The sequence below is a fragment of the Trachemys scripta genome, chromosome 18, assembly GCF_013100865.1.
Source record: "Trachemys scripta elegans isolate TJP31775 chromosome 18, CAS_Tse_1.0, whole genome shotgun sequence".
Taxonomy (NCBI): Eukaryota; Metazoa; Chordata; order Testudines; family Emydidae; genus Trachemys; species Trachemys scripta.
Window position 1 is genome coordinate 3,330,099 of NC_048315.1, and position 15,880 is coordinate 3,345,978.

Consider the following 15,880-nt stretch of genomic DNA (forward strand, 5'->3'; position numbering starts at 1 on the left):
TTAAGGTGGCTTCAGTGTTTAAACTTTTTCCAAGTGGGTAATGACCCCCATGGGGCAGAGCCCTGTGTTACTTCAGCTTGATGGATCTCATACCAGCTCTATCATCACCAAAGTCTTACATCAAAGTTGGCCCCACTCACAGATCAGCCACAGTGATTAGAAGGATTGGTGGTCAGGAATGAGCCATAGTGTGTGTAGGGGGAAAGCTTTGTCTGCTGCTATCTTGAGGAAAGAGGATTTCAGTCTCCAAGGCCATCAATCAATCTGGCACCAAAGTTACCCCTTTTCAGAGCACAGAAGAGCAATGGTGCTTCTCCTCAGGCTCTCAGCCCTTCTGATGAAAACAATAATAATATTATTTCTGAGACTCACATTTTTTCCACTTCACTGAACTGGTCCAACCAGCAAACAATCTAATTAACTGGAAACAAGAATGAGCTCCCTCCAGCCTAGCTTCTTCCTCACGACCATCACCTTGTATTGTGTTAAAAATTCTCATTGATTATTTTAGAGCCATTTCTTCCAATGAGCTGAGCTCTGCCCACATCTCCACGGACACACAGCAAGATTTGACTTGATCCGTTTTTCACAGAAGCAAGTTGGACAATTCCTTAAAAGGAAACATTCTCATATTTAAAACTATTTTTCTCCGAGGGTTACCTGAACGAGTCAGGGCTTTGCAGCAAGAGCAGCTGCTGCCCCTCTTTCATACTGTACAAAAAGGGTGGAATGTGTATAGTTTTCAAAATTTTCCCCAGGAAAGATCAGTTTGAAATGCAATGTTTAGTTTCCAGTAAGTGTAATATACGCTCCTAAAATAGTATAGCTCAGGTGCAGCTGGGAAATGCTTCCTCATGGGCTTCTGTGACACGCGTTGTCCATGAGTCCCCCCATTGCTCTCTATCTGGAGTCTGCCTACTTTGTATTTGAAATCAGAAGACTGGGAGTCAGGAACCTTGTTCTGCCTTTGACTCTGCACTGATTCATTGTGTGACCTTGGGCAAATTACAGAGGCTTCTCCATGCCAGTTTATTCATCTGTAAAATGGGGATAGTAATACATACCCATCTTGTAAAGGGCTTTGAGATTCTTGAATGGAAGCTGTTATAGAAGTGGTAAGTATTAGTATTGTTTTGTCTTCCATTTTGCATGATCTGACACTTGTGGGGTTACCAGAGGCTAAAGAGTGGAGAGAGAGCATGGGAAGGCAGGAAGTAGGAGACAGATGATGTCCCAGAAGCTGGGAATGGGCAACAGGGGATGGATCACTTGATGATTACCTGTTCTGTTCATTCCCTCTGGGGCACCTGGCATTGGCCACTGTCAGAAGACAGGATACTGGGCTAGATGTACCTTTGGTCTGACCCAGTATGACTGTTCTTATGTTCTACCTTCACTTCACCAAACATGCTATGAAATCTAGGGTGAATCCAGTTTGCTGGGCCTGAATTTAGAAGTTGTAGACATCACTCCAGAAATCCCCATGTCAGCTCAAGTACTGCCACCTCTTTATCTAGGGAGTGATTTTTGTACTGATCAATGATCTATTATCAGGGGTTTCTATGGAAGTTTGAGAGCCAAAGAGGTGAGATCTCATGTGACACAGATGTTTTGTTTTCGGAGATCAGGTATAATATTAAGCCTGGTGAATTAGAAAATCTTGATGGACAAAAAGGATGATCTTGTGTTTGAAGCACTGGACCAGGATTCAGGAGATCTGAGCTGTACTCTTAGCTCTGCCAGTGCGTGATCTTCAGCCAGATGTATAGGCAAAAATGTTCAGAAGGGGCCATTGCTTTGGGGTGTCTCAATTTTTGGGAGCCCAAGATCAGACACCTAGGCCCCATTTTTCAGAAAGGCAACCATATCAGAAGTCAATGGGGCTGAGAGGATAAATTAATTAGTGCAGATGAGATACTCTGACACTACAGTGATGAGCACCGCAGAAAAGTCTATAAGTAAGTAAAAGCAAGACAGTCTGTTGCTAGAGTTTCACTAATCTGTGAATAAAAACAGCTGCTGCAGGCTGCTAGCTCCTGGTTATGATTGGGGGAAAAAATTGCATGTTTTTTCAGCATAATACCTCCACCAACAGCCATTCTCCCACCTGCTAGTGATGACACATCACTAGTTATTTTAGCGAGAGCTGTACACAATCTAACAAAAGGCAGAGCTCCTACATGAATGAGGTGCCTGCAGTATCATGTAATATCACAGGATCACACTAACAGCAAAGATCTGCCTGTGCAAGCCAACAGGAGGTATTTTTAGTTGCAGACTCAACTGAACCATGAGTGAAGGCTATAGATACATAGCTCCAGACAGGCAAATGTTATAGATGACCCCAGGGCAGCGGCTCAAGGAACAGTGTGTACTACGTTCAGAGCCCCCAGAGGAGCCAAATTCAGAGTAACTTCCCTGGGGGGGTAAAGAGAGGGTGACTCCCATTGCTGGATTTATTCAGTACATTCATATAAACCCTCAGTCCTGAACCAGCCCTGGCAGTGACCATTTTAAGTTTGACCTGGTTCCCTCCCTCCAACTTGTCCCAGTTCTTCACCTGCTCCCTCCCACTACTTGACTCCCTTCCACTCCATCTCCAGTGCCAGAGACCCCACCCATTCCCTCCTGTGACTCAGCTCCTTCCTTCTACTCAGTCCTTGGTGCTAGAGACACCTTACACATGCATATCGGCTCCTTCCCTCCCTCCTGGTCCAAGAGACACCCTGCTCTCTCCCATCACCTGGCTACCTTTCCACACTGGCTGTCACTATGCAGCGTCCATCTTGGTATCTGCTGCAAACTGATAACCATTGTCTATTACCTGACTAATCCTAGAAAAGGGGACTTGTCACATCCCCTCATGTTTAATGCTGATACACACCCAGCAAGGTAGTGGTGATTCAGCGTTATGTATAGCTGACGTTGAATACAAGCCTGTTTAAAACAGGTGACACCAGTGAGTCCTGTACAGCATGTTTCAGCATAAGCAAGAAATGTAACTTACTTGCCTAGTTTAATGGGCTAGAATAATTAACACTGATGGGATCTACATGCCGTGAATATGAGAATGAAGCTTGACATTCGTAACAATAAGCTCACATCCCATTTTAATGACTGGAATGCCACTTACCTGTCATTGTTGTGTAAGCATTAGAGTGGGGTATTTCCTTTCATTATAAGTATATCGTCACATCCTGAAGAATTCCAAAGCTTTTTCCACACTTGAAGGGATAGACCTACTACATTCAGGGATTATTTCACCCACCTCTGATATACAGCGACCTGTGATTTGAAACATGGCAGCTCTTTCATAGCACACAGTAATATTTATTGCACAGCAGTTTAAGACAGGACATCAGGAAAAAAACAGTATCTTTTGGCCCTGTCTACTCTGGGATTAGAAATCAGGTTGACATCGTTCCAGAGAACTGTGTTTAACCAGAATTCTTGATACAAGGGTTCCCATGGTCACGGTCAATAGAGCTTTAGAACTAAAAAATAAAATCTCCATCAGGAGAGTATATTACATTTGTTTAAAAGAAGCACAGGAAGATGAAAAAGCACCAGTCAGAATTGTGCAATTATGACCTACAAAAATCTTATGACTGAATATCTGAAACACAAAAATACATAGGATGCAACAAAACATGGGTGGATGGGAGGGACTGTAAGAACCTATCAGCATTCAAACTGGTTTAACAGAAAAAAAAGTTCACTGGTAGGCTAAACCTTCCGTACCAAGTATTGGCTGGGAGTGGATTTGTCTCACTTGGGTTATATCCCAAATAAAAATTTGTGTTTACAACTTAAAAGCACTGAAAGATCCTGAAAGTTTCATTAAATGGAACAGAGAGAACTAAACACAGCTGAGTTGCCAGTCTGGTCCTCACTATATACAGGCAATATAGTCAGGGCACTGCTTAATTGTCAGAGTTTCTCAATCCTGAATATGTTTGAGCAACTGAATCATGATTAAACCACCACCAAAACTGCCTGACCTGAAAAACAGCTTTGAAAAACATGTGACCCTGCAAAGTATGCATCGCTTCCTGAAACAGTATATGGCAGAACTAGAATAACAACCCCATGGCTCAGCTGCTCTGTTTTTTCTGACAGACAGAAAAGGTTACTGAAGGCATGATTTCCTGTTATTCTCATTCCTAGTATATTAAACTATGTACTGGTTACTAGTTTATCCCAGCTGAATCACTGTAACTATACTGCATGTGACAAATTCTGACTCACACCAGAACTGCGCAGCTATAGGTACTTATCTGAACCACTCCCAGATCTTCTTTAGACATACTAGATTTCATTTTAGTCACATCGTATTCTGGGAGGAAAAGTCAGTGGGGACAAACTGGGGCCCATGAGCCAAATGCAGTCGATGGAGTAGTTCTACAAAGTGGCCTCATTAATTTGTAATGTGGGGTGCAGCCCATAGCAACTGCCCAGTGCAGTACACAATGCTCCATCTTGTTCCTAGCAGTAGTGGGTGCACTGAACTCCCATGAATGCATGCAGGAGTCAATAGCCTGGTGGGGAATACTTTGCTTTAAAATCTGAGACAAACGAGAAGGAAAAGTGATCGTTTTCAGAAAGATGTCCTACAGGGCAGGGAGGAGAACAGTCTAGAAAATTCATTAAACGCTCTCCTCTTATCTTGTGACGTTCAAAGTTCACTCCCAGGTATAGCTGATGTGTTTAATTGTTAAAGGTCCAAAGGTGCCTTTCTGTACTCCCTTTGCTCTGAGTGTGTAATGGTGACTCAGCAGAACACAGACTTGGGAGTTCAGCCTGTGATTCTGGCTGCAAGGGAATTTACACTGGAGAAGCAGCACTGAAAGCAGCTGGGTACTAGTGGGCTAAAGAGAAAGTTGGGAATTATGGATACTGATTTTCACTTTCACTCATGAGGCCAGAGTATTAGAAGTAGCCTATAGATAACAACATACTTAATAGATAAGAGGCATAAATAATGGGAATCGGTACTACAAAACCAGCACACTGGAGGAGAAAAACATTGCCTGAGATTGAACCTTAATATGGGGAGGGGCAGAGGGGAAGTATTTTGGGGGATTCTCTCTCATCAAGAGGGATATGAGTCAATCTGTCCTGGCTCATGAGGACAAAATACAACTTCCTCCATAAGGCCCATCACTGGGTCAATGGAAGAAGGCTGCTTCTGAATGGAGTTCTTCTACTTTGTTGGACTAGCTCCTATTCATTGTTAAAGAGGTATCATCAACTTGAAATCAAGTTCATTAACAAAAATTAAAAATAGTTTCAGATCCTATGCCTGCCCAATTCCCCCTCGCAATTTTGTGTGTTTAACAATAATGTTTTCCTATTTTGAACAATGTATCTGTCTCATGTTGCTGGGTAAAAGAGCCACACAACTACAGGGTTAAAGTGACCATTACACTTAGGGCCTGATCCAACTTGCAGTAAAGTCAACAAAAAGTCTTTCCTAACCGCAGCAAGTTGGAGTACATCCAAAGTGCTCTCAAGAGCATGTAGTAAACAAACTAAAAATGGAGACAAATAATTATTTACAGTGGACTGTAACTAGGGTGACCAGATGTCCCGATTTTATAGGGACAGTCACGATTTTTGGGTCTTTTTCTTACATAGGCTCTTATTACCCCCTACCCCTGTCCCGATTTTTCACATTTGCTGTCTGGTCACCCTAACTGTAATGGTTACTATAGTAGGCACAAAATATTAACACAGAACTGTGTTATAAAGTTGATGACATCTTTATAGATCTCCTGGGAGCACAAGTGCTACAAATACTTGTACAAAGATTTGTAAAGGCATTTTCTTGTTTATACTATAGTGGAACTTGGTTAATCAAAGGAAACCCATAATGGACCCAAATAACTGACCATCTTGTGCTCCAGAATGTACAAATCTGTCTGATAAATGTCTTGTGATCATGGAGCTCTCTTTTCAGCAAGTGGGTTGCTTTGTAGTACTGCCCAATGACCTACTTTTGAAATCACTGTACAAGGAAACTTGTGTTCCTAACTATGTCCCATGATCCAGCAAATGTTGTAGCCACCTGTGCAGTCAAACTGGTCACAAGATCTGGATTTTTTCCAGACTCACAATTCTTTATATATTATTCTGTCAGCTGGTGGTTGGTGATACTTTTTCACACAAAACTGTCAGCACAACATATGGGGAAAAAAATGCTTATACTTTGTAGAAAGAAAATTATGTTACCTGAAGAATTAAGGACATCCATGTGACAGTGTACCCCATAAGGCTGCACATCAGGTGGCAGCTCCCAAGGGGGTTTCTGTGATCCAATCCGTCACAATCCAGACTTGCCTAATCTGTGTTTATCTTATTTGTATGCAGTGTTGTCGTAGGCAGGTTCGTCTCAGGATATTAGAGAGTCAAGGTGGGTGAGGTAATATCTTGTATTGGACCAACTTCTGTTGGTGAGAGACTAAGGGCTTGTCTACACTGGCACTTGACAGTGCTGCATCTTTCTCGCTCAGTGGTGTGAAAAAACACCCCCCTGAGTGCGGCAAGTTTCAGTGCTGTAAAGCGCCAGTGTAGACAGTGCACCAGCGCTGGGAGCTACGCCTCCCATGGAAGTGCTTTTTTAGAGCCGCAACTACACAAGCCACGTTAAAGTACTGCCATGGCAGCGCTTTAAAGTTGCCAGTGTAGACTAGCCCTAGGGCTTTGTCTACACTTTGCACCTTTTAGCGAGACAGCTGTGCCACTAAAAGGCAGGCAGTGTAGCTGTTGTTTGTCGGCAGGAGAGAGCTCTCCTGCCAACAACAAGCTTACACCCCCAAGGAGCGGCAGCAGCTTTGCTTTCCTGCTGACAAAGTGCTGTTCACACCGGTGCTTTTCATTGGTAAAACTTTTGTTGTTGGGGGGGGGGGGGTGTTTTTTTAACAGCCCTGAGCAACAAAGTTTTGCTGACAAAGTTCCAGTGCAGACAAAGCCTGAGACAAGCTCTGTAAGCTCAAAAGCTTGTTTCTCTCACCAACAGAAATTCTGAGCTAAGGCTGAAACTGTAATTCACTAACTCATGAGACCAAACTCTGTTTTCAGCTATATACCAGACTCCAGTGGAGCTGTCTGGATTCACGTTGTTATAAATGAAACAGAATCTGGCATATTACACATAAAACAAACACACGCTTGTGACTGCCATAGCAAGAAAGTGCCATCCAGAGTATCAAGATAATAAAAGGGCAGAGTTAAATCCTCTGTGGATATAGGGAATGTGTCCAGTTCCAGAGTGCACCATGTCAGCTCTGGGGCATGTCTACACTACAGATGCTACAGTGGCACAGCTACAGCCATGGAAAGGATTTTTCCAGCTCCCTGAGAGGCAATAGAATTCATCCATTGACCTAGCCATAACTACATCAATTTAGGGTTAGGTTGGCCTAATGACAGCACGCAGGCTCCAAATAAGATGGAACAGATGACCATAGTAGAAAGGCAAAGGGAGAGGCCACTGAATCCACAATTATGTGAATCCAGTGCACCAAATCCAGGAGGTGCAAAGCGGGAGCAGACACTAATCCAGCCCAAAGCTGGAATGGTGGCTATGTGGCCCACATGCACGTTGTGGGGGTGAATTCCATTCCTCCAACCTCCACCCCCCATCACCAAATTCTTTGCACAAAGCCCGAGTAATTGTTTATCTTATTTGGACATCTAGTTATCTGAGAAAATCAAGTGTGAATGTGTGTTGGGGGGATCATTAATTTCACCATAGTTCACATAAACACCATTGTTATTTTGAATGTGGAGTCTACATTCTGTGTGGGCATGCATATCCCTGTACTAGCTTAATAGAATGACACTTCCAAGAAGCATCAATTATTCTGAAACAGTCAACAAGAAGTTATTTTAAGATCAGACTGTTTTGAATAGGTAAAAAGAAAATGAACAGTAACTGAGTGGAAGCAGTTTAGCTGATATTATTGGGAACCACACCTAAAAACAATAAAAGAGACTCTAGTGTTTTCTGGTTTATTCATCACAGTGAAACAATTACAGAGATACCTCCCACCCACAGATATTCTGCATCTCTACCAGAGCCCTAGAGATCCGCTTTCCCTCTTCATCAAAGTGAGATAAAAAAAATTGGTGAGAAACACATTGTAAAATCCTTCATCACAAGACTGAGATGCTTTAAAATCTACCTTAAAATTAATTCACAATTAGAGACTCTCCCTCCAACTTTGCAGCTTTGCCTTTCCACAATTTTTCATATTTTACACTGAACCTCAGCCTCCTTTCTACTACTTCAAGGTATTATTCTGATAGATTCTGGATCTCTGTAGAAAGATCTTTGTTCTAATGTTATTTGTTGAGTCTGGATATTTAAATTGTATTTAAATGAAAACAGTTTAAAAACTCTTTCCTGCTTCTACCATTTTTATTCCATTCTATACAGAACAGATGTCGCTTGCTCATTAGGTTTTATACTGAGTTTTAAACCCTTTAATTTAGTTCAGTACATACAGGGCTCCCGTGGATCAAGCATTTAGCCCACTTTTAGCACTATATACAGGAAAATAATAACCTACTAGGAATGAAACACAAACAAAACAAACAGCCACCCATTGAGGAAAAGTCAGAAATGTTAAAGGAAAACAAAATATAACATTGCTTAAACATTGTGATTTGTCATACATCTACGTATAACATTTCAGGGCAGTGGTTATTGCCCTAGTCTCTCTCTGGTTTTCCTGCTGTGACTGTTTTTCTAGCTTTTCTTCCTCTCTGTTTACAATGTGTACTGTGTGTTTGTATATATATATATTTTAATTGTATTATTATTCTGGATAGGATCATTTCCTTTCATTGTAAACTGGGAGGGTGGGTTTGGTTCCATCAGGAGCAAAACTTATCATATTAAGGAACGCCAAAGGTATGTTAGTCAGGACAAAAAAAACCCAAAAAAACAAAAAAATCAAAATGAAATGTGTAACTTTGTACAGATTCCAGCTTGTGTTTGAGTGAGACAAAGTGTCAATTATGGTAGATCTATTCATTTTTTTGTTGGACTACAATTTCATTCTGGTCCACAGAAAGAACTAGCAGTAAACTGAACACCACCATGTGACAGATTTTTGGATCTAGCAAACCCCTGGTATAACCCAGGTTCAAGGACCGAATGAAGCTCAATTAGTATGAACAACAATTTAATGTCAGCTCACATGAGGAAGTTGTTACATGACCTGGTCAGAACTTTCTCTTAAAAACCCTGGCAAATACTAGTTTGAATGTCTGACTGCAGCATTTAATCACTATGCTGTTTCATAACCTCCCAATAACAAAATTACGTTTGAAATATGCTTTAATTGTGGAAGAAAAATAGTCCAGGAAATAGAAGCTAATGTGATTAAAAAAAACATGAATCGTGAGTATGACACATGGGCGTGCACAGATACTTATACTCAAATGATTAAGTTCCAAATAATGAAATTTCTCTGCTCTTCTAATAAGCTTCTACTGTTCCTGGGCTGCTTGTGTTTTTGACAATAGCAACAAACAATATTCCAGGACACAACAGTTACCATTGTTGCATTTTACCATAATTTTCAAAAAAGGTTCTCCTCCCCCCCACACAAAGGAAAAGAAAAAAAAGAAATGTAGAATAAGTTTGACAATTATTAAGGACTCTGGAAACACACAAGCACAAACAAACAGATGGTAAAGAATTTATCCAGGTATACAGAAAAGTGTGCCTAAAGAATTGAAGACCAGTAAGATACGTTGGGGAAAACATGGGCAGGGAACATGTTTCTGACACAAGGGACCTGATTTCCCAGTTTCCTGCACTACATATAGTAATTTACACTACTGCAGAATGCACCTTGTGTATCTTCTGTATGGAAAAGAATATGAATGTTTATGTTAGAAACATTAATGGAGAGAAGCAGACTCTGCTCTCTAAAATCAACAGGCACAAACTTATGTACTTTGGTCACATTAGGTATAGTGATGGAAATAACTCCAAAAAAGTAATAATGGAAGTAATGGTAGTGGATCATCATAGGTAGGGAAGACCAGCAGGATGGACAGATAGTGTGCAGTAGATCACTGAGATATTAGCTGCTGAGTGTGCCAAATTAGTGATGGATGGAGAAGACTTATGAAAATTCTGCTATGTCTCCAGTATTCAGACATGAATAAATGGACTTAACTTACTTTAGAACGCAATGTGGGTGTAAAATATTATTAGGACAGGTCTCTGTTACACATTTGCAGTTGTGCCGCTGGAGCATGTCTGGTGAAGACATTCTAAGTCAATGGGAGAGAGCTGTCCCATTTGAATAACTCCACTCTGTGAGAGGCAGTACCTATGTCAGAGGGAGAAGTTCTCCCACCAACATAGCGCTGTCTACACGGGGGTGTTTGTGTGTGTTAAAGTTGGTGTAACTACATTGCACCCCTGAGCAACATAGTTATACCGAAATAAGTGTGTAGTGTACACAAAGCCTCATATATACGATGACCTTTCACACCAACTTTGTGCTGGCATGACTACACTAGGTGCAAGGCAACACTGAATCAGGTCCAAGAGAAGGACCAGCTTGGCTCTTCACTACTCAGCAGTGTCAGGCCTTGTTTATGGGCAGAAGTTGCACCGGTTTAACTTACATGACTGCAAACCCACCAGTTCCCACTCTCATTTGGGCTTAAGGGCAGGTTATTTGAGTTAAAATATTAAACCAAGCCCAGTTTAAACAGACCCAGGCGCATCCACACAGCAGCCCCTAGAGCCAGTTTAACTGATGGGCTTACGCATCTCACTGGACGTGAAACCAGCCCAGCTTCTCAGCACCACCGGCCTTGGTGCTCTTCACCCGGCTGGTGCCAAAGTTTCTGGCTCCTGGAAGTTGGCCATGGGCCAGAGCAGTTGGCACTAATGGTTTGCAGGCCCCTGCTCAGGGCAGCCGTGTAACAGCATGGGGCGGAGGGCATCCATCCCCCGCCATAACCCAAGCTCTCCCCCATCCTTGCTGCCAGAGGAGAGGAGGAAAGCCATCGCTACCCACAGATCATTGGCCTTGTTGGGTCCCAGCCTCCCCCCCCCCCGGCGCCTCATGAAAACCCCCCCCCCGAGGGTCCTCCCCCCCCCCCCCCCCATCTGCTTCTCTGAGGCGGCGAGCCTTAGCAACAAGGCTTACCTCACCCCGCACCAATCAGCGACGAGAATCACCCGTTTCTCCCCCCCCCTCCGCCCGTTCCAGAGCTTTCTTCGTAGCTTCGCCCACCTCGCTCTGTGAACCAATCAATGACCAGTATCTCTGCTTCTGCACCAATCAACGCCGACAACTGGCATAACCCCGCCTACCGTCCTCCCACAGTCTACGAAGCTTCCAGAGCTGTCTGGTAGCTTTCTCACCGTACCCGAGATCCCTCCGCGCATTAGAGATTTCGATTATTCGGAGGGAGAGCTGTGGATTTCTCACAGGGAGGAACGGACATACCCTGAGACTTCAGAAAAGGATCTGTGAGGGGGAAGGGACTGTATCCGCCTTTGGTGCAGGGCCACTGATTGGGACTATTTTCTGCAGCGCACTGACACTATGTGTGCGTGAATGGGTGAGGCGTTCAGCGTCAGCAGTCTTATAAATAGTAGCGATTGAGGCGCGAGCAGCGTAGTTTACCGCCACAATCGGGCTGTGTTGTCGTCTAGCTGAGCGGTATCGACAGGTGAATTTTACAGACTTCCACAGAAGTGTCCAAGTCGCGGGAGGTTAACGGTAAGAAGCGGCACAGGGCTCTATGAAGGGGAAACTGAGGAGGCCCCTCGCTAGGGACAATGGGGGAGGGAGATGGCGGCGATTAGTGTGGGGAACGCACAGAGCCGCTTAGTGGGGTTGTGGGCACAGCCTCTGTGTGTCTGAGCGTGTGGTGCGGGGAGGGGACCCGGCCTAAGATGGCGGAGGCTGCGCGCCGCCATTCCGTTGCCTTCCCGGAAGTGAAGAGTGCTGTGTCACTGGCGGTCATTGTGACTGGCGAGGGAAGCGGGGCGGTCCCGAGCCCCGGTAACCCGCGCGTGTCGCTCAGACGGGTCACGGCGAGCGGGATGAGGGCGACCTGCTGGGGGTGGGGTGGGGCGGGCGAGTGAGCGGGCGGGTCGCCCGGGTAGGTGAAGGTGCCGACGAGCGGGTGGGAAGGGGGCACAGCGTCCCCTCCCTAGAGGACGGGAGCGCTGGGAACGCCGCGAAGGGCAAGGGCTGTGTTCCCGGCTGTTGGGGAAAGCATTTGAGAACGGGTTTGAACCTGATAACGTCCGACTTCTCTCCTGCTGGACAGGAGACAGGCATTTTCTTAAGCCAGAAACAGAGGGGGTAGTGGGTGTCCAGGGAACCTGTCATGGAAGTCTCTCACTAAAAAAGTTCTCTATTTAAATATAGAGGGCGGGGAAGAGTTTTTGATACTGATTATTTACTGATTTTACGTGGTTGGGTTCAGTTTTCATACTGAAATGTTGGTGTGAAGCTTTGGGGTCTGTATATAGGGTTCTTTGTAGCTTTGTAGCTCTGTAGCAAGTTAATCAGTATAGGAAGTTGGAACTCTTTCTGATACCTCTTTCTGTACAGTTCAACATGCAGATCTTTGTGAAGACCCTGACTGGCAAGACCATCACCCTAGAGGTTGAGCCCAGTGACACTATTGAGAATGTCAAGGCTAAGATCCAGGACAAAGAAGGCATCCCACCTGACCAGCAGAGGCTGATCTTTGCTGGCAAGCAGCTGGAAGATGGCCGCACCCTGTCTGACTACAACATCCAGAAGGAGTCCACCCTCCACCTTGTGCTGCGTCTGAGGGGTGGCTGTTAGTTATTGTGGACCTTGCTTTACATGATTGCCAATAGCATTTGTTTTTGCACTGTAGCTCTTTAATGTCTTAATATTGTAAGTTAAATACAAGTTGCAGTAACTGCTGAACAGTCTGTGAATGCTAATAAAGATTTTTGTTGCACATTACCTGGTGGTCTTTGGGTAAAATGTTCTATGGTTTCAGTTAGCAATCTTCACACCATAATAAAACTTGTTTCATGGAGGGGTGTGTTGAGGCTCAGCTACTAATTTCTGATGAGTTTACTTTCAACAGATCAGAATTGTGTAAAGTAAGGTTGGAACACTCATCTAGACTATTCTTCCCTTGTTACAGAATTTCCACTGGTATGTTTAAGGATGTTTACTATAACCCCTTTCCAGTCTCTTGAGCAGAGTCTGGTTCCTCTGTTTGGGTATAAACAATTGAATTAATGCTTTGTGTTCTTATGCAATTCTTAGTAGCAGAAGCTGCTTTTCCCCTGGATTATGCCCACTTCAATAATGTAGTTTACACTAATCTTTTAAGGAAAAAGCCAAGTGCAAGTCTTGCTGTTTGACATTTGAATTGTTTACTTAATGGGAACAGAAGGGACTAGGAGAACTGAACATATTCTCAGTTCTTTGCTGTTTCTTGCTTTCCTTCTGTAGGTTGCATAAACAATACTGAATTAAGAGAATGCTTCACTGGATTTTTACAGTTTACCAATAAATCAAATGAAGGTGATCAGACCCCACACAGACGCACCAAAGTTTGGCCCTTGCTTTGAGCAGAGACTGAAAGTTTTCCTAGCTTTGTGAGAACTAACATTGCCATAGGTTTTCACATTTGGTACATTTAATGGTGCTACACTTCTTCATAGAAGGCTAATATTGTATTAATCAAATAGTGAGCTTCAGTTTTAAGCAAAGGTGTGTGATAGATAATTTGGAGTGTTTCTGTGCCTGAAAATTTGCCTACTACTTCAGTCATCCATTCTTTCATGTAAAGCACTCTTTCCTCAAGGAGAGCTGAGCCAGTGTTAGCTCCAGCAAATGTGGGTGTTAAATATACTGTATAGCAACTCAATATTGTGTAATTTATAGTGCATAATATAATAATACTCATATTAAACTCATAATAAAAAGCTTAGAGTATAGTGTAACAGTATCCACTGCTGCTCTTGTTGAGGAAATGTCAGTTTCAATTTGTGGGTTTTTCATAAATAGGTGGGATATTTCCTGTAACAACTAATTATAGGTTCAGGGTGTTTCAACCTTAAAAATTTCTATGGGAAGTTACATTATCAATATGCTCACAGCCTACAGACTCTTTAAAGTAACTTCTGCACCAACGGGTAAAACAGTTTGATGTGACTCTTTGTAAATATTTTCTATCTCAGCAAAACATTTACACAATGGTAGAGAAGATTATTTTAGGTTCCCCTCTACAGAAGTAACTATAACAACTGAAAATGATTTCATCTGGTGATGGTTGGCTTATTTTACGTTGTCCGTGACTTTCCTGCATGCAGGTGGGTGAGTCACTTTATGCCATCTCTTTTCCCAGAAGTAAAATGGGGATAGCATTTAATTTGTAAAGTCCTTTGACAGCCAACTAGTATAGTAGTATGATAGTTCTTGTACTGAGTTTGTAGCAAAACTGACAGTTCCTAACTATAATAGGTCTGTTGCAAAAGAGTCCTGCTTAAAACAGGTCTCTTCAGTTTTTCTGGGATTTTGAGAATTTTGTGGAGCTATATGTACATGTGCACAAAGTTACAAGCAACTGAAAACAGGGTCTTAGAATGGGAAGTGGGCCAGAACAACCTTAACATGCTAGCAGCCCCATCTATAATACACTTATTATTCTTCTCAGAGTCCAGGAATAAGAACAGTAGGCTAAACTGAGGACAGTATTAGTAGCCAAACTCTGAATTTGGTTTCCATACTGCTATTTCACCTTAATGTTTAAGCTAACTTTAAAAAGTGGAATATTTATAGTACTCATAGTGACAGTCCCCTCTGGTGGTATCAGGCCCAGTGATCTGCTAGGTAACTCTAATTGTTGATTCTAGAGCCAGCCTTACTGTGCTCTGCTGTTCGACACCCCCCCCCCCCCCCCTCCTGGATTGTTCACACACAGCCTCTGGTATGTAAGCTGCTCCCAGCTACTTGGCAAACAAATGACCCTGGCCAATATCTCCAGTCCCAGACAACTCTAGGAATCTGTCTTGCTGTGTTCAGTTATGCTTGCTGGATGCTGCACGCTTATGAGTTTGTCAGTTTAACAAATTGATAAGTACCAGGCTTGTTATCCCAAGGGGAGTCTATGATGCACTTCAAACCAAATGCACTGCTTTAGGTAGAATAGACAAACAGATTTATTAACTATAAAGATAGATTTTAGTGATTGTAAGTCAAACATAAGTCAGATTTGGTCAAATAAAAGCAAAACACATTCTAAGCTGATCTTAACACTTTCAGTGCCCTTACAAACTTACAAAAACAACAGAGTCTGGTGGCACCTTAAAGACTAACAGATTTATTTGGGCATAAGCGTTCGTGAGTAAAAACCTCACTTCTTCGGATGCATCCGAAGAAGTGAGGTTTTTACTCATGAAAGCTTATGCCCAAATAAATCTGTTAGTCTTTAAGGTGCCACCAGACTCTTTGTTGTTTTTGTAGATACAGACTAACACGGCTACCCCCTGATACTTACAAACTTAGATGCTTCTCATCACAGCCTGGCTCTCCCCTTTGATCAAGTCTTCAGTCTCTTGGTGTGGTGGTGTCTGTAGATGTAGGTGGAAGAGCATGGTAAATGTCTTCCCCTTTTATCAGGGCCTTTCTTCCCTTGTGGCTTTGCAGCTTCACACCCCCCCCCCCTTCAGAGTTAGGTGAGCATTGCCTCATTACAGTTCCAAACTGACCAAAGGAAGGGGAGTGACTCCCTCAAGAGTCTAACATTCCTTTTTTCCTGTCAGGCTGGGCTGGGTTTGTCCCATTCCTGCCCTGATGAGGTGTGAACTGCCTCTCTGCTCTTGGGGAGTTTTTGC

At 43.2% G+C, this 15,880-nt stretch overlaps 1 protein-coding gene across 1 annotated transcript; it reads left to right on the top strand.

Annotated features, from left to right (window-relative positions):
* The first annotated feature begins 11,653 nt into the window (after positions 1-11,653).
* UBB (ubiquitin B) lies at positions 11,654-12,992 on the top strand. The gene is made up of 2 exons (XM_034752877.1): positions 11,654-11,762; positions 12,606-12,992. Exon 2 carries the CDS (start codon positions 12,612-12,614, stop codon positions 12,843-12,845), a length of 234 nt encoding a protein of 77 aa, XP_034608768.1. The 5' UTR covers positions 11,654-11,762; positions 12,606-12,611; the 3' UTR covers positions 12,846-12,992.
* Positions 12,993-15,880: the final 2,888 nt, after the last annotated feature.

Excerpts from the sequence above, each read along its gene's own strand:
- UBB (XM_034752877.1), top strand. The coding sequence starts at position 12,612 with ATGCAGATCTTTGTGAAGACCCTGACTGGCAAGACCATCACCCTAGAG.